Source organism: Mastomys coucha, unplaced genomic scaffold, assembly GCF_008632895.1.
Source record: "Mastomys coucha isolate ucsf_1 unplaced genomic scaffold, UCSF_Mcou_1 pScaffold11, whole genome shotgun sequence".
NCBI classification, from domain to species: Eukaryota; Metazoa; Chordata; class Mammalia; order Rodentia; family Muridae; genus Mastomys; species Mastomys coucha.
Genome location: NW_022196893.1, coordinates 33,959,776 through 33,979,580, shown reverse-complemented (window position 1 = coordinate 33,979,580; position 19,805 = coordinate 33,959,776). Strand labels below are relative to the sequence as shown.

The 19,805-nt window shown below is 41.5% G+C and overlaps 1 protein-coding gene across 1 annotated transcript in view; it reads left to right on the top strand.

Annotated features, from left to right (window-relative positions):
* Positions 1-14,428, top strand: part of LOC116080610 (cyclic AMP-dependent transcription factor ATF-7) — an 89,266-nt gene extending 74,838 nt beyond the window's left edge. Inside the window, exons 6-11 of the mRNA XM_031357065.1 lie at positions 1,319-1,476; positions 2,656-2,755; positions 3,259-3,372; positions 3,970-4,122; positions 11,034-11,231; positions 14,312-14,428. Coding sequence (XP_031212925.1) covers positions 1,319-1,476; positions 2,656-2,755; positions 3,259-3,372; positions 3,970-4,122; positions 11,034-11,231; positions 14,312-14,428 — 840 coding nt within the window. The remainder of the gene's footprint in view (positions 1-1,318; positions 1,477-2,655; positions 2,756-3,258; positions 3,373-3,969; positions 4,123-11,033; positions 11,232-14,311) is intronic.
* The last annotated feature ends 5,377 nt before the right edge of the window (positions 14,429-19,805 follow it).

Genomic DNA, 19,805 nt, shown 5'->3' with positions numbered 1-19,805 from the left:
ACTTGGTGTTTACAGTGGCAAAACAAGAGCTCCTTTCTCAAAATAAGATGGAAGGGAAAGACCAAACTCAGTGGTTGTCTTCTGATCTCCACATATGTGCTGTGGTGTATACATGACTACACTCGAATACATATCATGTATATACTAAGATTAGAAGAGAGAGTGAAGACATTCCAAGTATCTGTCAACCAAAACCATGAATAATACGTTGTGAGGCTGGTGGTGTTAGCCTAGGGTAGGGTAGCATTGGCTTAGTATTCACAGTGCCTTGGATTCCATCCCAGCAATAACACATATTTCTCAAATGGCATATGATGCACGTGCATTGACTGGACTGAGGGTGAAGCTCAGTGGCAGCAGATTTGTGTCTGAATTACAATTCTATTGCTGTGAAGAGTCACCATGACCACAGCAGCTCTTATAAAAGAAAACATTTAAGTAAGAGTTCTACATCTTGATCCACAGGCAGCAGAAGAGGACGGTCTTCCATAGGGTAGCTCTCAATGCTCACCTACACAGAGACACTTCCTCCAACAAGGCCACACGTACACCAATAATGCCCTACCTCCTAATTGTGCCACTCCCTATGGCCAAGCATTGAAACACATGAATCTATGGTTCCAAACCTATTCAAACCACTACAACTTACCTGTCCTGGGTAAGACTGTGGGCTCAACCTTGAGTACCACAAAAAGAGAACGGGAAAGAGGGTGGGAGAGGATAGAACATTGTCTTGCTCGGTTTCAATTTTGACTTATTAAGTTTTCAAAGCTACCTTCTTCATAATCATTAACCATCTCCCTCCCTCTCTCCCCTTTCTATAGACAGTTAAGTTCTGGAGAGTGTCTAGAGATGTTTTTCAAGGCCTGTATGGCCACCAACCGCCTGAGATCCTAACTAGTTAACAGTGGGAAGCATGAGCTTTATTTCAGTCTGATAGCTGTTTAAGCTTCTATCAACTTTGTTTAATGAAGTCTATTGGAAACACTGGATTGTCCCACCACAGCATACCTTCCTTTTTCTCAATTGAAGGTCATAGGACACTTAATCTAGCATAGAAAATCCATAGAATTCACATGATACTATAGTGTTATATGGTATAGCGTAGCTCCAAAGATTTCAAATGATTTTCCAGTTGTCATCTCATTGGTATGGCCATCATCTCTGAAATGTTCTTAAATCATTGCTCCTGCTGAATGGGTGTGGTATGAGTGCATGATTGTAATGGAATTGGGTCACAATTATTTGTAATACTCTTTCAATAAAATCACTGTATTTCCCTATACACAGTTCTTAAAACATTCTGTGGTTTCCCTAGGAAGTTACCACAAAACCGGTTGTGATCTCTACCCCTACACCCACCATCGTACGTCCTGGCTCCCTGCCTCTCCACTTAGGTTATGATCCACTTCATCCAACTCTTCCTTCCCCAACCTCTGTCATCACACAGGCTCCACCATCCAACAGGCAAATAGGGTAAGTACAGAGAGTAGAGGAAATAGTGAAACCCTATTTTCCTTTTTTTTTTAAGATTTATTTTTATTTTAAAATTATGTATAAGTGTGACTTCCTGTGGGTGTGTGCACATAAGTACAGGTACCCTCAAAGGACAGAGGCATCGTCAGACGCCTAGGAGCTGGACTTGTGAGCTGCCCAATATGGGTGCCATAAACTGAACTGACCTTCTGCAATATAAAGAGAGCCATCTATTCAGCCTTTCTGAATCTTTTTCTACATTTTGAAATTATTTGATAAAAATGGAAACTTTTGATGTTGTTCTCAGATGTGCTATTTTGAGACATGGTCTTTCTAAGGCTACAAGGCTGGCCTCAAATTCTCATCAGCCTGCTTCTGCCTCCTGAGTTCTGGGGTTGATAATGAAGCTGGCTCAAGGGATTTATTCTTACATATGCAAGAAAATGAGTTGTTGAAATTATTTCCTAAAATAAAACATTTTATTTGTGGTGGAGATGTTTAAACATCCCAAATTCCTAATAGAGTTAGCTCACACCCATTGAATTCAATTAATTTGAAAGGTATAAAGGTTTTGCTAGACTGTGGGGCTTGATGTGTAGCTCAGTAGAGCACTTTCCTGGCATGTCCAAAGCTCTGTTAATCCCTAGTACCAGAAAGCCACCAAGGCTTGCAGGCTAAGACAAGTAGACTAGGTCTTGCCTAATATGTCTCAAGCACTTTTGTTTAATCCCTAGAAAACAGACTGTCATTTCTCACCATCTGTTTTTCCATGTTCAAGAGGATGTTAAGGTTTTATAGCGCTGCTCTACACCGTCCCCAGTGAGAAGACCGATTGTAGGAGGAAGACCAATAGGCAAAGGGTCAAGGCTATATTTAGGGACTGGAGGGCTGGAGAGATGGCTCAGCCGTTAAAGGCTAGGCTCACAACCAAAAATATAAGGGACTGGAGAGATGGCCCAGTGGTTAAGAACACAGAGGTCCTGAGTTCAATTCCCAGCAACCACATGGTGGCTCACAACCATCTGTAATGGGATATGATTGCCCTCTTCTGGTGTGTCTGAAGATAGTGCTTTTGTATATACTCATATATATATATATATATATATATATATATATATATATATATATATATATAATAAATCTTTAAAAATATATTGTAATATTTCATTTCTCCTGCAGATCTCCTACTGGCTCCCTCCCTCTTGTCATGCATCTTGCTAACGGACAGACCATGCCTATGTTGCCAGGGCCTCCAGTACAGATGCCTTCTGTTATTTCGGTGAGCTTTGTAGTTGAGGCAGCCAAACTTACCAGCACACTGATTTCTTCCTTCCACCTGAATGTTCATAACCACAGGACCCCCAGGGATATGTGGGCCTGGACTGTATTAGTTGTATGTGGCAGTGTGCCCAAACTCTTCACTAACCTCTGCCAGTGCAACACAGTGAAGCACTAGACAAAGATTCATCTGGACAGTTGGCTTCTAGTCAAGGTTGATCTTGCCAACCTGCTGACTGGTTGACGTTACTCACCCCATAGCTTCTCCTCCACTCTTGCCTCTTTCCTGAAGATACACTCTCAGTCTTTCCCACAGAAAAGGACTGCAGAACGAGGCTTCTTACTCTGTGGCACTCCTTAGGAAAGATATTTCCCAGTCTGTCCCTGCATGTCCTGTGAGCAGGTTACACTGAACAGGCCCTAACATACTAATCTCAAAAACACTTCATTTGGGGAAAACCAATTCTATCATGTCTCCTGGTTTTGGTCCTTCTCTTGATTTAGCTGGCCAGACCTGTGTCCATGGTGCCCAACATTCCTGGTATACCTGGCCCACCAGTTAACAATAGTGGCTCCATTTCTCCCTCTGGCCACCCTATGCCGTCAGAAGCCAAAATGGTGAGTATATCCTTGCCTGGAGTACTTCTAAATGTTGACCTTCCAAAAGAAGTAATAACAGCCTAAATTTCTCAAGTAAACTGAGCAAAGGAACCTCTGAGGTTTGTGTAGCTAAAGATATTCTGCTGTGGGGTTGGAAAAGACCCTGATTTCTAAGTCTCCTGTCCCCACCCTTATAGCCTGGCACAGGCCATGGCACAGGAAGAAGCAGCACAGATTGTTTGGAATAGAACACTTGCCATTTCAGTTCCAGGATAACAGATGGAGGGGGTGAGTGGGCGGGGAGCTGGCCAAGTGGTGAATAGCTGCGTAACTCGCATCTGGCCAGGTTCCAGGAGAGAGCTCTCATGTGGGACCGATTGCTTCCACAAGCCCCAGTCCCCAGCTGTGCCCAGGATAATAGCCAGGGAACAAGGGTAGGCATTTTAGGGATCCAGGTGGGCATTTTTCTCTCTCTGTCATTTTCTTTTAGTTCCTCTGTTAAGGAAAAATTGAGGCAAGAATTTTAACTATAAGATTAGTAATACAATACAAGTTCATCCTTTCTATCCTTGACAGAACCTCACTCTTGCCTTCTTAAACAATCTTCCCATGTAGAGACTAAAAGCCACGCTGACCCATCAAGTTTCTTCAATCAATGGAGGTTGTGGAATGGTGGTGGGTACTGCAAGCACCATGGTGACAGCCCGTCCAGAGCAGAACCAGATCCTCATCCAGCACCCAGATGCCCCATCCCCTGCCCAGCCACAGGTCAGTTGTGCCCTTGGATGAGCACTGCAGGTGTGCTACCCCTATTCTTTATGTCATATCTGTTTTTCAAGAATCATGAGATGAAAAAAGAATAAATTTAGCTTTCAGAGTAACCAGACATTTGGTAGATTGACTACGGCAAAATGAACTATTCATTATCTACCTACCTTCATGTTAGACATAAATGCAAACAGCTTGAATTATGCAGAGCTATTGCAGAAGAGGCCTCTGTATCTCCTGCTTATCTGTTAAGTCATAACAAAAAAGTTATCAGTCGCCTGATTAGATCTTATGGTATAAGACTCATTATAGGAATATTAGGAGGGGCTAGAGAGATGACTCAGCAGTTCAGATCTGCTCTTCAAATCTGAATTGAACTTCAGAGGTCCTGAGCTCAATTCACAGCAACCACATGGTGTCTCATAACCATTAATGTAATCTCATGCTCTCTTCTGGTATTCATACATAAAATAAATAAATCTTAGGAAAAAAAAGAATATATTGATACTGGGACTGGAGAGATGGCTCAACAGTAAGAGCACTGGCTCTTCTTCCAAAGGACCTGTGTTCAGTTCTCCCAGTATGGCAGCTCACTACTGTCTATAACTGTAGTCCCATGGGATCTATAACTTTTTGTTTTGTTTTATTTTGTTTTGTTTCTCATTACGGAACTCATGATCTCCAGAAAAGCAGTCAGTGCTCTTAACCACTGAGCCATCTCACCAGCCCCCATAACTCCTTCTGATGTGCAGTATACATGCAGACAAAACACCCATATACATAAATAAATCTTTAAAAAAGAATATATTAATACAATATATTGTTATAGTAGTAAAATAGATGGTTCATTAAAAAGTAAGAAAACACATACACAGAACTTTTCATTACAATCCACTAGTCCGTTTTTATCACATAGAAATTAAAATTAAAAAAAAAATTAAAGCCAGAGGCAGACCCATTTAGTTGCCTAATCTCTTCTCAACAAGGTCTCCATTTTAATATAATTCTTTAGGAACCGAATAGCTCCGGTTCTCGTAATTGTCTCTACTGGACAGGTGACAGCGACCTGAGATTGGTTTCTAGAATTACATTCATTGCCTCGTCTCTGTTTTACTGATGTCACCACCTGCTTCATCAGCTACCACCACATGTCCAGACATTTCGTGGCCATATGCTGCCTTAAACCTTGGCCAACAACATGAGCTTTCATTTGTATGTGTCTCCTTAGAAGCTAGGGCTTCCCACTATTCTGAACCACTCATTCCCCAAAGCCAGAAGTTCTGGACCCAGTGAAGGAGAAAGGATGTAGCGCCCTGGTCAATCACCACTGAGTTCTTGCTTTCTTTTTTTCATAGCTTTTCTCATTTGTTTTTGGTTTGGAATATTTTGAGGGAGAGATCTCAAACTCATGACCCTTCTGCCTCAAGCCTCTTGACAACTGAGGTTAAAGGCATGTGCCACACCCAGCTGTATTTCTTGAAGAAAGGCTCTTTATACTAGGATCCAAGCAGGATAGATCTTTAGTTCATTAAATGAGTTAGAGATTCTCTAATTTTTTTCTTTCAAGAGATAATACTAGTCTAAATAAATAAATAAAATTATGTCTTAATTACTGATACTACTGGAATACAAAGTTCAGTATTGCCTAAAGTAGATTTCCTTTTGTTGGTTTTTGAGACAGGGTCTCACTATGTAGCTCTAGTTGTCCTAAAACTCACTCTGTAGACCAGGCTGGCCTTGAACCCAGAAGTCTGCCTGCCTCTGCCTCCCAAGTGCTGGGATTAAAGGTAAGCACCTTTCATTTTTGGTTTTGTAGCTTCTACTTATCTTTATGCAGCTGAGTACTAGTATTGGGAAAAATACTAAAATATAAAGATATTCAAATTAAAAAATAATTTAGGGCCGAGCAGTGATGGCGCATGCCTTTAATCCCAGCACTTGGGAGGCAGAGGCAGGCAGACTTCTGGGTTCAAGGCCAGCCTGGTCTATAGAGTGAGTTCCAGGACAGGCCAAGGCAACACAGAGAAACCCTGTCTTGAAAAACCAGAGGGGGAGTGGGGAAAGAAGAAGGAGGAGGAGGAGGAAGAAAAAGAGGAGGAGGAAGAAGAGGAGGAGGAGGACAAAAAGGAGGAAGCTGGGCAGTGGTGGCGCACACCTTTAATCCCAGCACTTGGGAGGCAGAGGCAGGCAGATTTCTGAGTTCGAGGCCAGCCTGGTCTACAGAGTGAGTTCCAGGACAGCCAGGCCTACACAGAGAAACCCTGTCTCGAAAAATCAAAAAAAAAAAAAAAAAAAAAAAAAAAAGGAGGAAGAGGAGGAGGAAGGAGAGGAGGAAGAGGAAAAGAAGAAGAAGGAGAAGGAGGAATAATAATAATAATAATAATAATAATAATAATAATAATAATAATAATTTACTTTTGGCATTGTTTTATATTCATTTTGTCCCCAGAAAGGTTGACCTTTCTGCATTTGGTTGACTTTGGCCACTGTCATGAAGTTGACATGTCTTCTCTGTATATATGCCAAATAATAGAATGGAAAAATAATTCAAAGTGCTTTAGTGCAAAGAGTTTCAAATGGAATTTAAAAAAAAAAAAGACAGCAGGGTGTGATAGTGTACACTTTTTTTTGTTGTTGTTTAGTTTGGTTTGGTTTGGTTTTTCGAGACAGGGTTTCTCTGTGTAGCCCTGGCTGTCCTGGAATTCACTCTGTAGACCAGGCTGGCCTTGAACCCAGAAATCCACCTGCCTCTGCCTCCCAAGTGCTGGGATTAAAGGCATGCCCAGCTCAATAATGCACACTTTTGATCTCAGCACTCAGAGGCAGGTGGATCTCAGGGAGTTTGAGGCCAGCCTCATCTATAGAGCAAGTTCCAGGACATCCTTTCAGGACTCTATTACACAGAGATAGCCCGTTTCAAAAAACCAGCTGGAGAGATGGCTCAGTGGGTAAGAGCACTGATTGCTCTTCCGAAGGTCCTAAATTCAGATCCCAGCAACCACATGGTGGCTCACAACCACCCGTAATGAGATCTGACGCCCTCTTCTGGTGCGTCTGAAGACAGCTACAGTAAATTACCCTGGAGCGAGTGGGCTGGAGCCAGCAGGGGCATGAGCAAGCGGGGCCGGAGGGAATAGAGGTCCTGAGGTCCTGAGGTCCTGAGTTCAATTCCCAGCAGCCACATGATGGCTCACAGCCATCTGTACAGCTACAGTGTACTCATACACATAAAAAAATAAAAAAATAAAAAAATATAAAAAAAAAAACAAGAATGAATGACTGAAGGAAGGAAGGAAGGATGGATGGATGGAAGGAAGGATGGATGGATGGATGGATGGATGGATGGATGGATGGATGGATAGATAGATAGATAGATAGATAGATAGATAGATGGATAGATAGATGGATGAAGGCTGAAGTAGGAGGATTACTTTAAGTTTAGGTCAAGCCAGGGCTACATAGCAAGACTGTTGCAAAGAATAAAGATAAAGTATGTGGTGAAAACCTGCAAATCCCTGTGTATGCTAGGTTGAGACAGGAGGACTAGGCATTAAAGGCCAGCCTGTGTGACATAGCAAGACACTGTCTTTCAACAAGCACACACTCTGCTCTATTGTGTTTGTAAATAGACAGTTTTTTTCTCTATTTGCAAACAACAAAGGTAGAGAGGCTTTGTTGAGGATGGTTAATTGCTGATTGTAAGTAAAAAGAATAAAACCAGGTGTGGTACACACCTAGAATCCCAGCACCTGGGAAGTGGATACAAGGGGGTCAAGGTGTTCAAGGTCATCCTCAACTATGTATGGAGTTTGAAACCATCCTATTCTATATGAGACCTTATCTCAAACAAAACAGGAGACAGAATGAGAATCAATAAATTGATTGGCATGGTAGTGCACACATTTAATCCTAACACTGGGGAGGCAGAGTCAAGTGGATCTCTGTGAGGGCTAGCCTGGTCTACATAGAAAGTTCCAGGACAGCTAGAGCTATATAGAAACCCATGTCTCAGAGAGAGATGAGGGGTGGGGGACGGGGGTAGGAAATAGATGGTAGAGACTTGCTGAGTATGCAGAAAATTCTGGGCTTAATAGATACTCATATCTCTGCATAATAGTTCATGTCTCATTGATAGTTAAATGAATAAAGGCATTTTTCCTTTTCTGAAACCTGATATGTGATTGATTGTATATGGTGCCTATCCAAATTGATGATTCTCAAACTTTTTTTTTATTTCTATCTCCTTAATAGTTTTGGGTTTCAGACCTGAGAGAAGGGGCTGAGGTGCCTACTTTAATACCAGAGAAGACCTGGCCTCCAGGTTCTTTCAGCATTTCTCAGTCCTTACTGCCCCCAACCCTGAACTCTCCAGCCCAGTTGCTGGGCTACCCTTTCCCCAGAGGCTCTTTGTTATGTAATCCAAATGCCCCCTCACCACCACCCCTTCTTTCTCTCTTTCTTTACCAATATCTCCCCCCCCCCCCATGGTGACTTCCCTGGCCTCATTCCTTGGGATGGGTGAACTCTCCCACCTGAGGGTGGTTTCCCAATAAACCTGCCTTCATATATACTTTAATCTAGCTTGAATTGGCTCATTTGACTGGTGGAGACATAACATCAAATAGCTCCCCTGTCATTCTCCCTTACTCTGATCTCCTTGCCTACAAGACTCCATACTGTAAAGAAACAAAAAGCACTAGGTGTAACATTGCACAGCTCTAACTCCCATGCTCAGGAGTTTGAGATACAAATTTTAAAGGGACTTCCAGGCTAGCCTGTGCTCCATAGTGGGGTTTGAATTTGGTTGGACTACAGAATAAGATCTTGTCTCAGGAGGCTGGAGAGATGGCTCCGCAATCAAGAGCCACTTATGCTCTTGCAGAGAACTTTAGTTCAGTTCCCAGCACCTACATGGTGGTTCATAACCATCTTTAACTTTAGTTCCAATGGATTTGACACCCTCTTCTGACCTCTGGCACCAATCACACACATGGTACACATATATGCATCCAAGCAAAAAACTAGTAACTAAATCTAAATTTTAAAAAAAGATACTGGGGGGGCTGGAGAGATGGCTCAGCGGTTAAGAGCACTGACTTCTCTTCCAAGGGTCCTGAGTTCAAATCCCAGCAACCACATGGTGGCTCACAACCACCCATAATGAGATCTGATGCTCTCTTTAGGGATATCAGAAGACAGCTACAGTGTACTCACATATAATAAATAAATAAATAAATAAATAAATATTTTTAAAAAAAAGATACTGGGGCTGGAGAGATGGCTCAGCGGTTAAGAGCACTGACTGTTCTTCCAAAGGTCCTAAGTTCAAATCCCAGCAACCACATGGTAGCTCACAACCACCCACAATGGGATCTGATGCCCTCTTCTGGTGCGTCTGAAGTCAGCTACAATGTACTTATAAAATAATAAATAAATCTTAAAAAAAAAAAAAAGAATTTAAAAAAAGACACTGGGGGCTGGTGAGATGGCTCAATGGATAAGAGCACTGACTGCTCTTCGAAGGTCCTTGTTCGGATCCCAGCAACCACATGGTGGCTCACAACCACCCATAATGAGATCTGACGCCCTCTTCTGGTGCGTCTGAAGATAGCTACAGTGAATTCTGCCAGAGCAAGCAGGGCCAGAGTTCAATTCCCAGCAGCCACACACATGATGGCTCACAACCATCTGTACAGCTACAGTGTACTCATACACATAAAATAAATAAAATAAAATAAATCTTTAAAAAAAAAGACACTGTATCAAAGAAGGAAAGAAGGGAGAGAAAGGGAAGGAAATAGACCAAGTAGTTGGGCCTTGTGGCACAGGCCTGTAATCCAAGCCACTTAGGATAAGACAGGAAGAGCAGCAATCTCAGAAGGTCCAGCATTTGGGGGATAAAACCAGGAAGAACAGGAATTCAAGGTTGACTGGGGCTCCATAGTGAGTAGAGGCCAGCCTGGACTGTGTAAGGCCATGTGTCAGCCAACAAAAAGAGTAGCATTGGTGGTGGTGCACGCCTTTAATCCCAGCACTTGGGAGGCAGGGGCAGGTGGATTTCTGAGTTCGAGGCCAGCCTGGTCTAAAGAGTGAGTTCCAGGACAGCCAGAGAAACCCTGTCTCAGAAAAAAAGCCAAAAAAAAAAAAAAAAAGCATAACATTGTAGCTCAAACCGAAGGTTCAGTTCCCCCCAAAAAATGCTCATGTAGACCTAGTTTCGTTTCTGTGTCTCAGAAATAATCAGTTTCCAACAGAAGTATATCTTATCGGCATGTGGTACTGGAAGGATTGGGAAGAGACAGAAGGCAGGATAAGAAGCTATCAGACATAGTGATAGGATTTGGTGTAATTCTAGATCTTTACCAGACCTTATTGATCTACCTAGCTCAGGCTTGACTTGGAGGAAAAAAAAATGGTTTTCCCATCTGTTCTGCCAAATGACAAAGTTCAAAGTTTGTGCCTGTGAATCCCAGCACTCTGGATGCCTAAGCAGAAGGACCAAAATTCAGGGTCTGCCTGGGCTATATAATAAAACTGTTCAAAGTCAAAAAGAAAAGGAAAAAAGTATTGTCTTAGGGTTTTATTGCTGTGAACAGACACTATGATCAAGGCAAGTCTTATAAAGTACAACATTTAATTGGGCTGGCTTACAGGTTCAGAGTTTCAGTCCATTGTCATCAAGGTGAGAGCAGGGCAGCATCTTGGCAGGCATGATCCTGGCAGAGTTGAGAGTTCTACATCTTCATCTGAAGGCTGCTAGTGGAAGACTGGCTTCCAGGCAGCTAGGATGAGGGTCTTAAAGCCCTCAGTGACACACCTAGTCCAACAGGGCCACACCTGCCTTCTAAAAGTACCACTCCCAGGGAAGAGCTTATACAAACCATCACAAGTATTCCTCTTTCCTGCAACAGGTCTCTCCAGCTCAGCCCACCCCTAGCACTGGGGGACGGCGCCGGCGTACAGTGGATGAAGATCCAGATGAGCGGCGGCAGCGGTTTTTAGAGCGGAACAGAGCTGCAGCCTCCCGATGCCGCCAGAAGCGGAAGCTGTGGGTGTCCTCCCTGGAAAAGAAGGCAGAAGAACTTACTTCTCAGAACATTCAGCTGAGTGTGAGTGGTACTGGGCGACTGTTGGGGTTGTGGAGTCCGGTGAGCCAGGCTGAACTGAACAGTGCAGCAACAGAGCCGAGGATGGGCATTCTCTACTTATGATAGATCCAGAAATGTAAAGAGTCCCATAATAGTCAGAATTGAAACCTTTCCCCTAGCAATTGAGAAGGAGAATATCTCCTTCCAGTTTTACCACTAGCACAAGACTCATTTGGGATCTGAGGTTGTAACTCAGACAGAATGCTCATCAGTTGAAAGACTGGAGAAAAGGCAAGAATAGAGGCATACACCCATCTGGATGAAGGAAATCAGATTAAGCACCCCAGGGTATGCTCTCTCAAGTCATCAACAGAACCTGACTGAATTAGAGAACACCTAGTGAAAAATGTGCTTACTCAGGCTGGAGAGATGATTCAGCAGTTAAGAATACTAAATGTTCTTCCAGAGGGCCTAGGTTCAGTTCCCAGCACCCACATGGCAGCTCACAGCTGTCTGTAACTCCAAGATCTGACACCTTCACACAGACACACATGCAGGCAAAACACCAATGAAAATAAAATAAAAAATTATATTTAAAAATGTGTTTACTCCAGCTATTGTGGGTGTCTTAGTTAGGGTTTCTGTTGCTGTGAAGAGAAGAGACACTTTTTTTGCCTTTTGGTTTTTTGAGACAGAGTACATTGTATAGTTCTTGCTGTCCTGGAATTTACTCTGTAGACAAGGTTGGCCTCAAACTTACAGAGGTCTGCCTAACTCTGCCCCCTGAGTGCTGGGATTTAGACTATTTCAACTTTTATAAAGAAAAACATGCCGGGCAGTGGTGGCGCACGCCTTTAATCCCAGCACTTGGGAGGCAGAGGCAGGCGGATTTCTGAGTTCGAGTCCAGCCTGGTCTACAGAGTGAGTACCAGGACAGCCGGAGCTACAGAGAGAAACCCTGTCTCGAAAAACCAAAAAAAAAAAAAGAAAGAAAGAAAAAAAAGAAAAACATTTAACTGGGGCTGGCTTACAGTTCAGAGGTTTAGTTCATTATCATCATGGTGGAAAGTAAAGCAGCACACAGGCAGACATGGTGCTGGAAAAGGAGCTGAGAGTTCTACATCTGGATAGGCAGGCAGTAGCAGAAGACATTGAACCACAGGACCTGGCTTCATCTTCTGAAACCTCAGGGACACACTTCCTCCAACAAAGCCATACCTACTCCAACAAGGCCACACCTCCTAATAGCACCACTTCCTATAATCCTATGGAGGCCATTTTCATTGAAAGCCCCACAGTAGGTTAATGAAAGAAAAAAAGGAGAAAAAACCATATAAGCACAAACAGAACAACTGTAATCCATATGTTGTCTTGAATTATTTTCCCTTCTTCTGTTTTGTTTTATTTTGAACATATATTTTATGGGTCAGTAGGTAAAGTCACCTGCCATCAAGCCTGACAACCTGAGAGTTATACCCTTACGATGCACATGGTGGAAGGAGAGAAGTTGTCCTTTGACCTCAGTGCACAGTGTGGCATGTATGTGCCCACTCACATATACACATAATATATAATATGCACACAATATATAAAGTATATTTTAAAAGGGGTCAGCATTGATGGCTCAGTGGCAAAATGCTTACTACCAAGTCTGATGACCTGAATTTAATTTTCAGATCCCACAATTTGTCCTTTTATTTACACACACACACACACACACACACACACACTGTGATATGCACATGTGTGCACACACAAAATAAATTTGTTCTTTATTTATTCTTGACAATTTCATACCTGTATATAATGTATCTTGTTTACATCCATGGCAACTTTACTTTTCTAATTATTAAAACATTTCATTACAAAGGTACTAGATGAGTAAATTTCTTTTATCTCAAACACACATATATAGGGTAAAATCAAAGATCCTTAATTTACCTTCCCAGTAAGAGTCCCATCATCTTCCTTGCAGATAAATGGGGTATAAACAGCCAGACTTTTATATTTCTTAATAGTTTTTATTCTAGTTTTTGTGGTAGAATTGGAGGGATTGTGAACAGTTGGTTTAAATTTGAATGATTTAACAGTATCTCATGGAGACCTAGTAAAGTAGATAAAGGATCTACTTGTTCTTTTAAACTGCTGTATATTTCTATGCTCTGAGTGTGTTAGGTTCTATGGATCAGTGGACACTAACACTATTAAATTGTTCATTAGAACAGTAGTGCTCCAGTAGACATTGCATGCACCTGATTAAATGGTTCTATTAAAAAAATTTCAGCCGGGAGGTGGTGGCACATGCCTTTAATCCATCCCAGCACTTGGGAGGCAGAGGAAGGCAGATTTCTGAGTTCAAGGACAGCCTGGTCTATAGAGTGAGTTCCAGGACAGCCAGAGCTATACAGAGAAACCCTGTCTTGGAAAAAAAAAAAAATTCTGAGGCCAAGATTGGTGATTCATTCCAATAATCCCAGAACTTGGAAAACAGAGGCAGTTGGCTGCCTCTCTGTGAGTTCCAAGCCATCCTGGTCTACGAATGGAACTCCAGGCCAGCCAGGATTACAAAGTGAGACATTGTCAAAAGAAACAAACAACAAAAACAGATTTCTAGAAGCACACTTTCTTCTTACATTATTATTTTAAGGTTTATGAGATTTACCCCATGTAACAGTCATTTCTCCTTTCTTGTTACGAGTTCTCTTCATTGTCTGTCACTGACTTCATGACTTGCCAGATCATGTCCCAATTTGGGGAGGAAAATCTAGACAGCATTCTGTCCGTGCTCAACATTAGAACAATTCTAAAGTTAATATTATAATAAATTGTTTGCTATAGATAGCAAAAAAATATAATAAGTCCATATAAATGTTTGTTGTAGTGTCTTGATATAACCAATAGCCATTTAGCAGTCCAAAACTAAAAGATGAGTTTTTAGGTTTTGGTTTTTCAAAACAAGGGTTTCTCTGTGTAACAGCCCTAGCTCTCCTGGAACTCAATTTGTGGACCAGTCAGAATTAAAGGCATGTACCTCCACACCCTAATTGCTTTTTTTTTTTAAATTAATTTTCTTAATACTCTTTACTTCTCTCCCCCTTTAGAATGAAGTCACATTACTACGCAATGAAGTTGCTCAGTTGAAGCAGCTACTGTTAGCTCATAAAGATTGCCCGGTCACTGCACTACAGAAAAAGACCCAAGGCTACCTAGGTGAGTGACCTAAGCTAGCCTAAGCTAAATCAATCAGTTGGTAAATCACAGGTATTGAGTATCTTAGCTGTTCATAAAGCCATTCTTCTGGTACACCAGTCATTTTATATATATTTTTTTTCAATCTGTAATAACAAGAAGATCAGTAGTTCAAGGTCTTCAATTATAGCCAATAGCCAAAGTTTGAGGTAAGCCTGAGCTACATGAAACTTTCTTTCAAATAAGAAAATAAAGCTTTGATAGTCATGGAGAGTTATCTGTAACCACTAGAGAGAAGTAGCATGCAGTATTTCTTGGATCTTTTAATTTAAATGCTCTATCATTTTCACATCATGAAGTAGCCGTTCCATTTGTAAGGGAGAAAACTACTCAGATTAGATCATTTACCCAAATCACTTAGTAGGAAAATGGTAGAGATTTTTTGATCCCAAAGACAGTCTTGGCCTAGAGAAAAGATAAACAGCTGATGATTCTTAGAAACTGAAAAGTTAGGACTTGAGGACAGATTTCACCTTTCTTTCTTTCTTTTAAGATTTATTTTATTTATAATTGTACAGATGGCTGTGAACTATCATGTGTGTGGCTGCTGGGAATTAAACTCAGGACCTCTGCCAGCCCTGCTCACTCCGGCCCCGCTCGCTTCTGCATAATTCACTGTAGCTATCTTCAGACAGAACCAGAAGAGGGTATCAGATCTTATTATGGGTGGTTGTGAGCCACCATGTGGTTTCTAGGATCCGAACTCAAGGCCTTTGGAAAAGCAATCAGTGCTCTTACCCGCTGAGCCATCTCACCAGCCCCCAGATTTCACCTTTCTAATGATAACCCAGTTTTGGTTTCAGTTTGTAATCAGAGATTTCTACAGAATTGTGCTCAGCATTAACAGTGCTACAAAATACAGTGAAAATTTTGTTATAGATAATTAAAAATAATAATTGCTAGTTTTCCTTTACAGATTAAATAAATCCATAGAAATACTAGATATAGCCAATAGTTTTTCCACTAGTTGCCTTCATCATTTCAGAGATGTAAAATATTTCTCAGAGATTCTAAGAAAAATGTAAAAATCTTTATTAAATTATTCATTTAAATGTTACTCTGTACTTCTAGGTATCTTGATTTGTTAAGCAAGTGCTGATAGAGTTGTTGTTCTGTGCCAGGCACATACTGGGTATAACAGGAACCAAACAGATTAGATTAGGTCCCTGTCCTTGAAGAGCTTGTATTTTATTTTATTTTTTTAAAGATGTATTTATTTATTTTATGTATATGAGTACGCACTGTAGCTGTACAGATAGTTGTGAGCCTTCAGCTGGTTGTTGGGAATTGACTTTTAGAACCTCGGGCTCACTCTGGTCAACCCTGCTTGTTCAGTCCTTGCTCGCTCCGGCCCAAAGATTTATTTATTATTATAAATAAGTACACTGTAGCTGTCTTCAGACGCAGCAGAAGAGGGTGTCAGATCTCATTACAGGTGGTTGTAAGCCACCATATGGTTGCTGGAATTTGAACTCAGGACCTGGGAGCTAGTGAGATGGCTCAGCGGGTAAGAGCACTGACTGCTCTTCTGAAGGTCCTGAGTTCGGATCCCAGCAACCACGTGGTGGCTCACAACCACCCATAATAAGATCGGACGCCCTCTTCTGGTGCATCTGAAGACAGCTGCAGAAAATTACCCTGGAGCGAGCAGGGCCTAAGCGAGCGGGGCCGGAGCAGGGCCGGCAGAGGTCCTGAGATCAACAGCAGCCACACATGATGGAACACACTCATCTGTACAGCTACAGTGTACTCATACACATAAAAATGAAATAAAATAAATCTTTGAACTCAGGACCTTCGGAAGAGCAATCAGTACTCTTACCCACTGAGCCATCTCACCAGCCTGAGCTTGTATTTTAATATATAAGACAAATTTTTTTATTTTAAAAAAAAAGATGAGCCAGGCGGTGGTGGCACACGCCTTTAATCCCAGCACTTGGGAGGCAGAGGCAGGCGGATTTGAGTTCGAGGCCAGCCTGGTCTACAGAGTGAGTTCCAGGACAGCTAGGGCTACACAGAGAAACCCTGTCTTGTAAAACAAAACAAAAAAAAAAAAGATGAAATATGTGGCTTGTAGTAAATCTGAAAACAAAAAAATAATACATTTAGAGTATAGAGATTGCTCAGGGGGTAAGAGCATTTACTGGTCCTGCAGACAACCTGCATTCACTTTCTAGTCCTTATAACTATCGATAACTGCAGTTCTAGGTGATCTGAGATCCTCTTTTGGCTGTCTCAGGTACCAAGCATATACATGGCTCATGGATGTACATGTAACTCTGGCTGCCCTGGCCCCCCCTCCCTTCTCTTTCAATCTCTATCAACCTCAATCTCTCTCTCTCTCTCTATCTCTATCTCTATCTCTGTCTCTCTTTGTCTCTCTCTCTCTTTAAGGTTTATTTATTTAATGTACATGAGTATACCATTGCTCTCTTCAGACAAACCAGAAAAGGACATCAGACTCCATTGTAGATGGTTGTGAGCCACCATGTGGTTGCTGGGAATTGAACTCAGGACCTCTGGAAGAACAGTCGGTGTTCTTAACCACTGAGCCACCTCTCTAGCCCTACCCTGGAACTCTCTATGTAGATCAGGCTGGCCTTGACTCATAGAGATATGTTTGCCTCTGCCTCCAAAGTCCTGGGATTAAAAGCATATACAATCAAACACAGCATAAATCTTAAAATAATAATAATAGTAGTAATATAACTAGAAATGGTACTACAAGAATGTTGACCCAGCACTCAGAAGACTGAGACAGGAGGTTCATGAATTCAAACCCATCCTGAGAGATCTTGTCTCAAAAATACAAACAAAAGAAGAAGAAAGAGAAGGGTCTGGCTTGGTGGTTCATCCCTGGAATCCCAGCAATAAAGAGGCAGAATTAGGAAGATTACTGAAAGTTCAAGGTCAACCTGATCCACATCATGAATCCCAGGACTGCCAGAATACATAGTGAGACCTGCCTTACGCACAGACAGTGTGGCTGTACGGGGCAGTATCATTGGATAAGAATTGGAATGGATGGAGAAGTATTTGGAACATTTACACCCAGTCTTGGTAATAACAAAGACTTCAGCTTTGCAGACCAGAGAGTACAAAGCATAGGTGGCAATATGAAGGATCTGATACTCGGCTAGAGATATCAGGGATGCACAAGCAAAAGTAAGGCAGTGTACTTAGATCAATTATTTTAGATCCTGTTCATGGGCTAAAGAGGGTAAGGACTAAATATTCTTCAGTATGCAGTCAATATATAAATTTTTTTGTTTTGTTTTGTTTTTTTGAGACAGGGTTTCTCTGTGAAGCCCTGGCTATACTGGAACTTACTCTGTAGACCAGGCTGGCCTCAAACTCAGAAATCCGCCTGCCTCTGCCTCCTAAGTGCTGGGATTAAAGGTGTGCGCCACCACTGCCTGGCAATATATAATTTTCTACTTAGTCCTTATAGTAACTCTTATTGGTGGTTAGTCCATTAAACTGCTTATTTATTACCACAAAGATGTGTTTAGTTACTACTTTGTGACATCTACATTATATAGCTACTTGACATAAGACATTGTCTCTATCTCTCAGAGATTCATTAGGTGATTGTGAACCTGTGAATGAGAAAGAACAGATAGGGCCCCTTGAGGGCCCCTGGACTGGGAGCTTCTGCTGTGTACCCCAGTACCCTTACATGTAAATAATGCTCAGTAAGTGTCTGTGGAGTCAGTGTATATGTGCTCTGAAAGCACAGGTTTCAGAGAGACAGTTTCCTGGGGGTAACAAGAAAGTGTTTTCTGAGGAAGCAGTATTTGAATCTTCTTGAATCCATTTGAAAGATGACTGAGAGTTTCATCAAGAGATTGACACACCAAACCCAGACATGATGATACAGACAAGTGTAATTAGAGCTCTTGGGAGGCAAAGGCAAGATTGAGAATTTGAAGCCAGCTTGGACTAGATGAAACACCATCACAAAAAGACAAAACAATACACTTATTGGAAATTTTCCCTAATTTCATACATTTCTGTTGAAGCAGCTATAGAGACTAACATTTAATAAAACTTGACCAGCTACCATTACCTTTGCATGCAGCTCAGATGTTGTGTAAATGTCAATAAAATTTTATTATCACTTTAGATAGAGTGATATAACCTATAATAAATAATTTTATATCATCAGTGCATGTCTAACTGATAGAAGACTCTGACAGACTTTATATGTGTTTTCTGAATCTTGGCTACTTATATTGTCATTTGATTGTAACTTGGTATTTAATAGGCTTACATATAGTGCCAACTACATGCTAAAGGAACATTCTTTAAAATAGAATGGGCCGGGCGGTGGTGGCACACGCCTTTAATCCCAGCACTTGGGAGGCAGAGGCAGGCGGATTTCTGAGTTCGAGGCCAGCCTGGTCTACAGAGTGAGTTCCAGGACAGCCAGGGCTACATAGAGAAACCCTGTCTTGAAAAAAACCAAAAAATAAAATAAAATAAAATAGAATAGAATGGTTTAATTCCTTTTGCAAATGGTGGAATGGCTTAGCAGGCTTAGCAGGTTTAGCAGGTAAATGTACTTGATGCTTAGCCTAATGACTTGAGTTTGATCTAGGAGAATAGAGTCCTGAAAGTTGTCATCTGATCTCCATGTACATGCTTTGGCATGTGTGTGACCATACACATACATGCATGCATGCATGCATACATACATATATACATACTTACATGTATATACACAAATGTAAATTTTTCTTAAAGAAATGCAAAAGAGATTCATTTTCTTCTACAAACAGAACAGGGTCAAAGATAATTTTATATAATTCTGAATTATCTCTAGTCTATCCTCATTTCCAAGTAGTCTTTGTTGATTTCTGGAGCCAATGGATCATATCCCTTTAAGTTTTTCTTGGAGGAAACAAGTGGCTTTCACAGTGGTAATAATTTAATACAAGCTTCAGAAAGGGGCTTTTACCCACCTAGAATGTAAATACAAGCCATAGGAGAACCTCCTCTGTCACAGTGTGTTAAGTGTGATGCTGTGCCTAGCTTTTGGCTCAGATCTTATGTTTTGTGTCAGAACTTCTTATTTTTCAGGCCATTCACGACTTGAAGTCAGGGTTCTGGAGAGTTTTCTCTAAAAAGAAAGATGAGATTAATTTTCCTTTGCATTCTTTGTAATTATGACGAAGAAGAGTCCTTTCTGTTCCTCTGTCCTATTTTCTAACCACTTGCTCTCTACTGTTTGCCCTCCTTCCTGGCAGAAAGTCCCAAGGAAAGCTCAGAGCCAACGGGTTCTCCAGCCCCAGTGATTCAGCACAGTTCGGCAACAGCCCCTAGCAATGGCCTTAGTGTTCGATC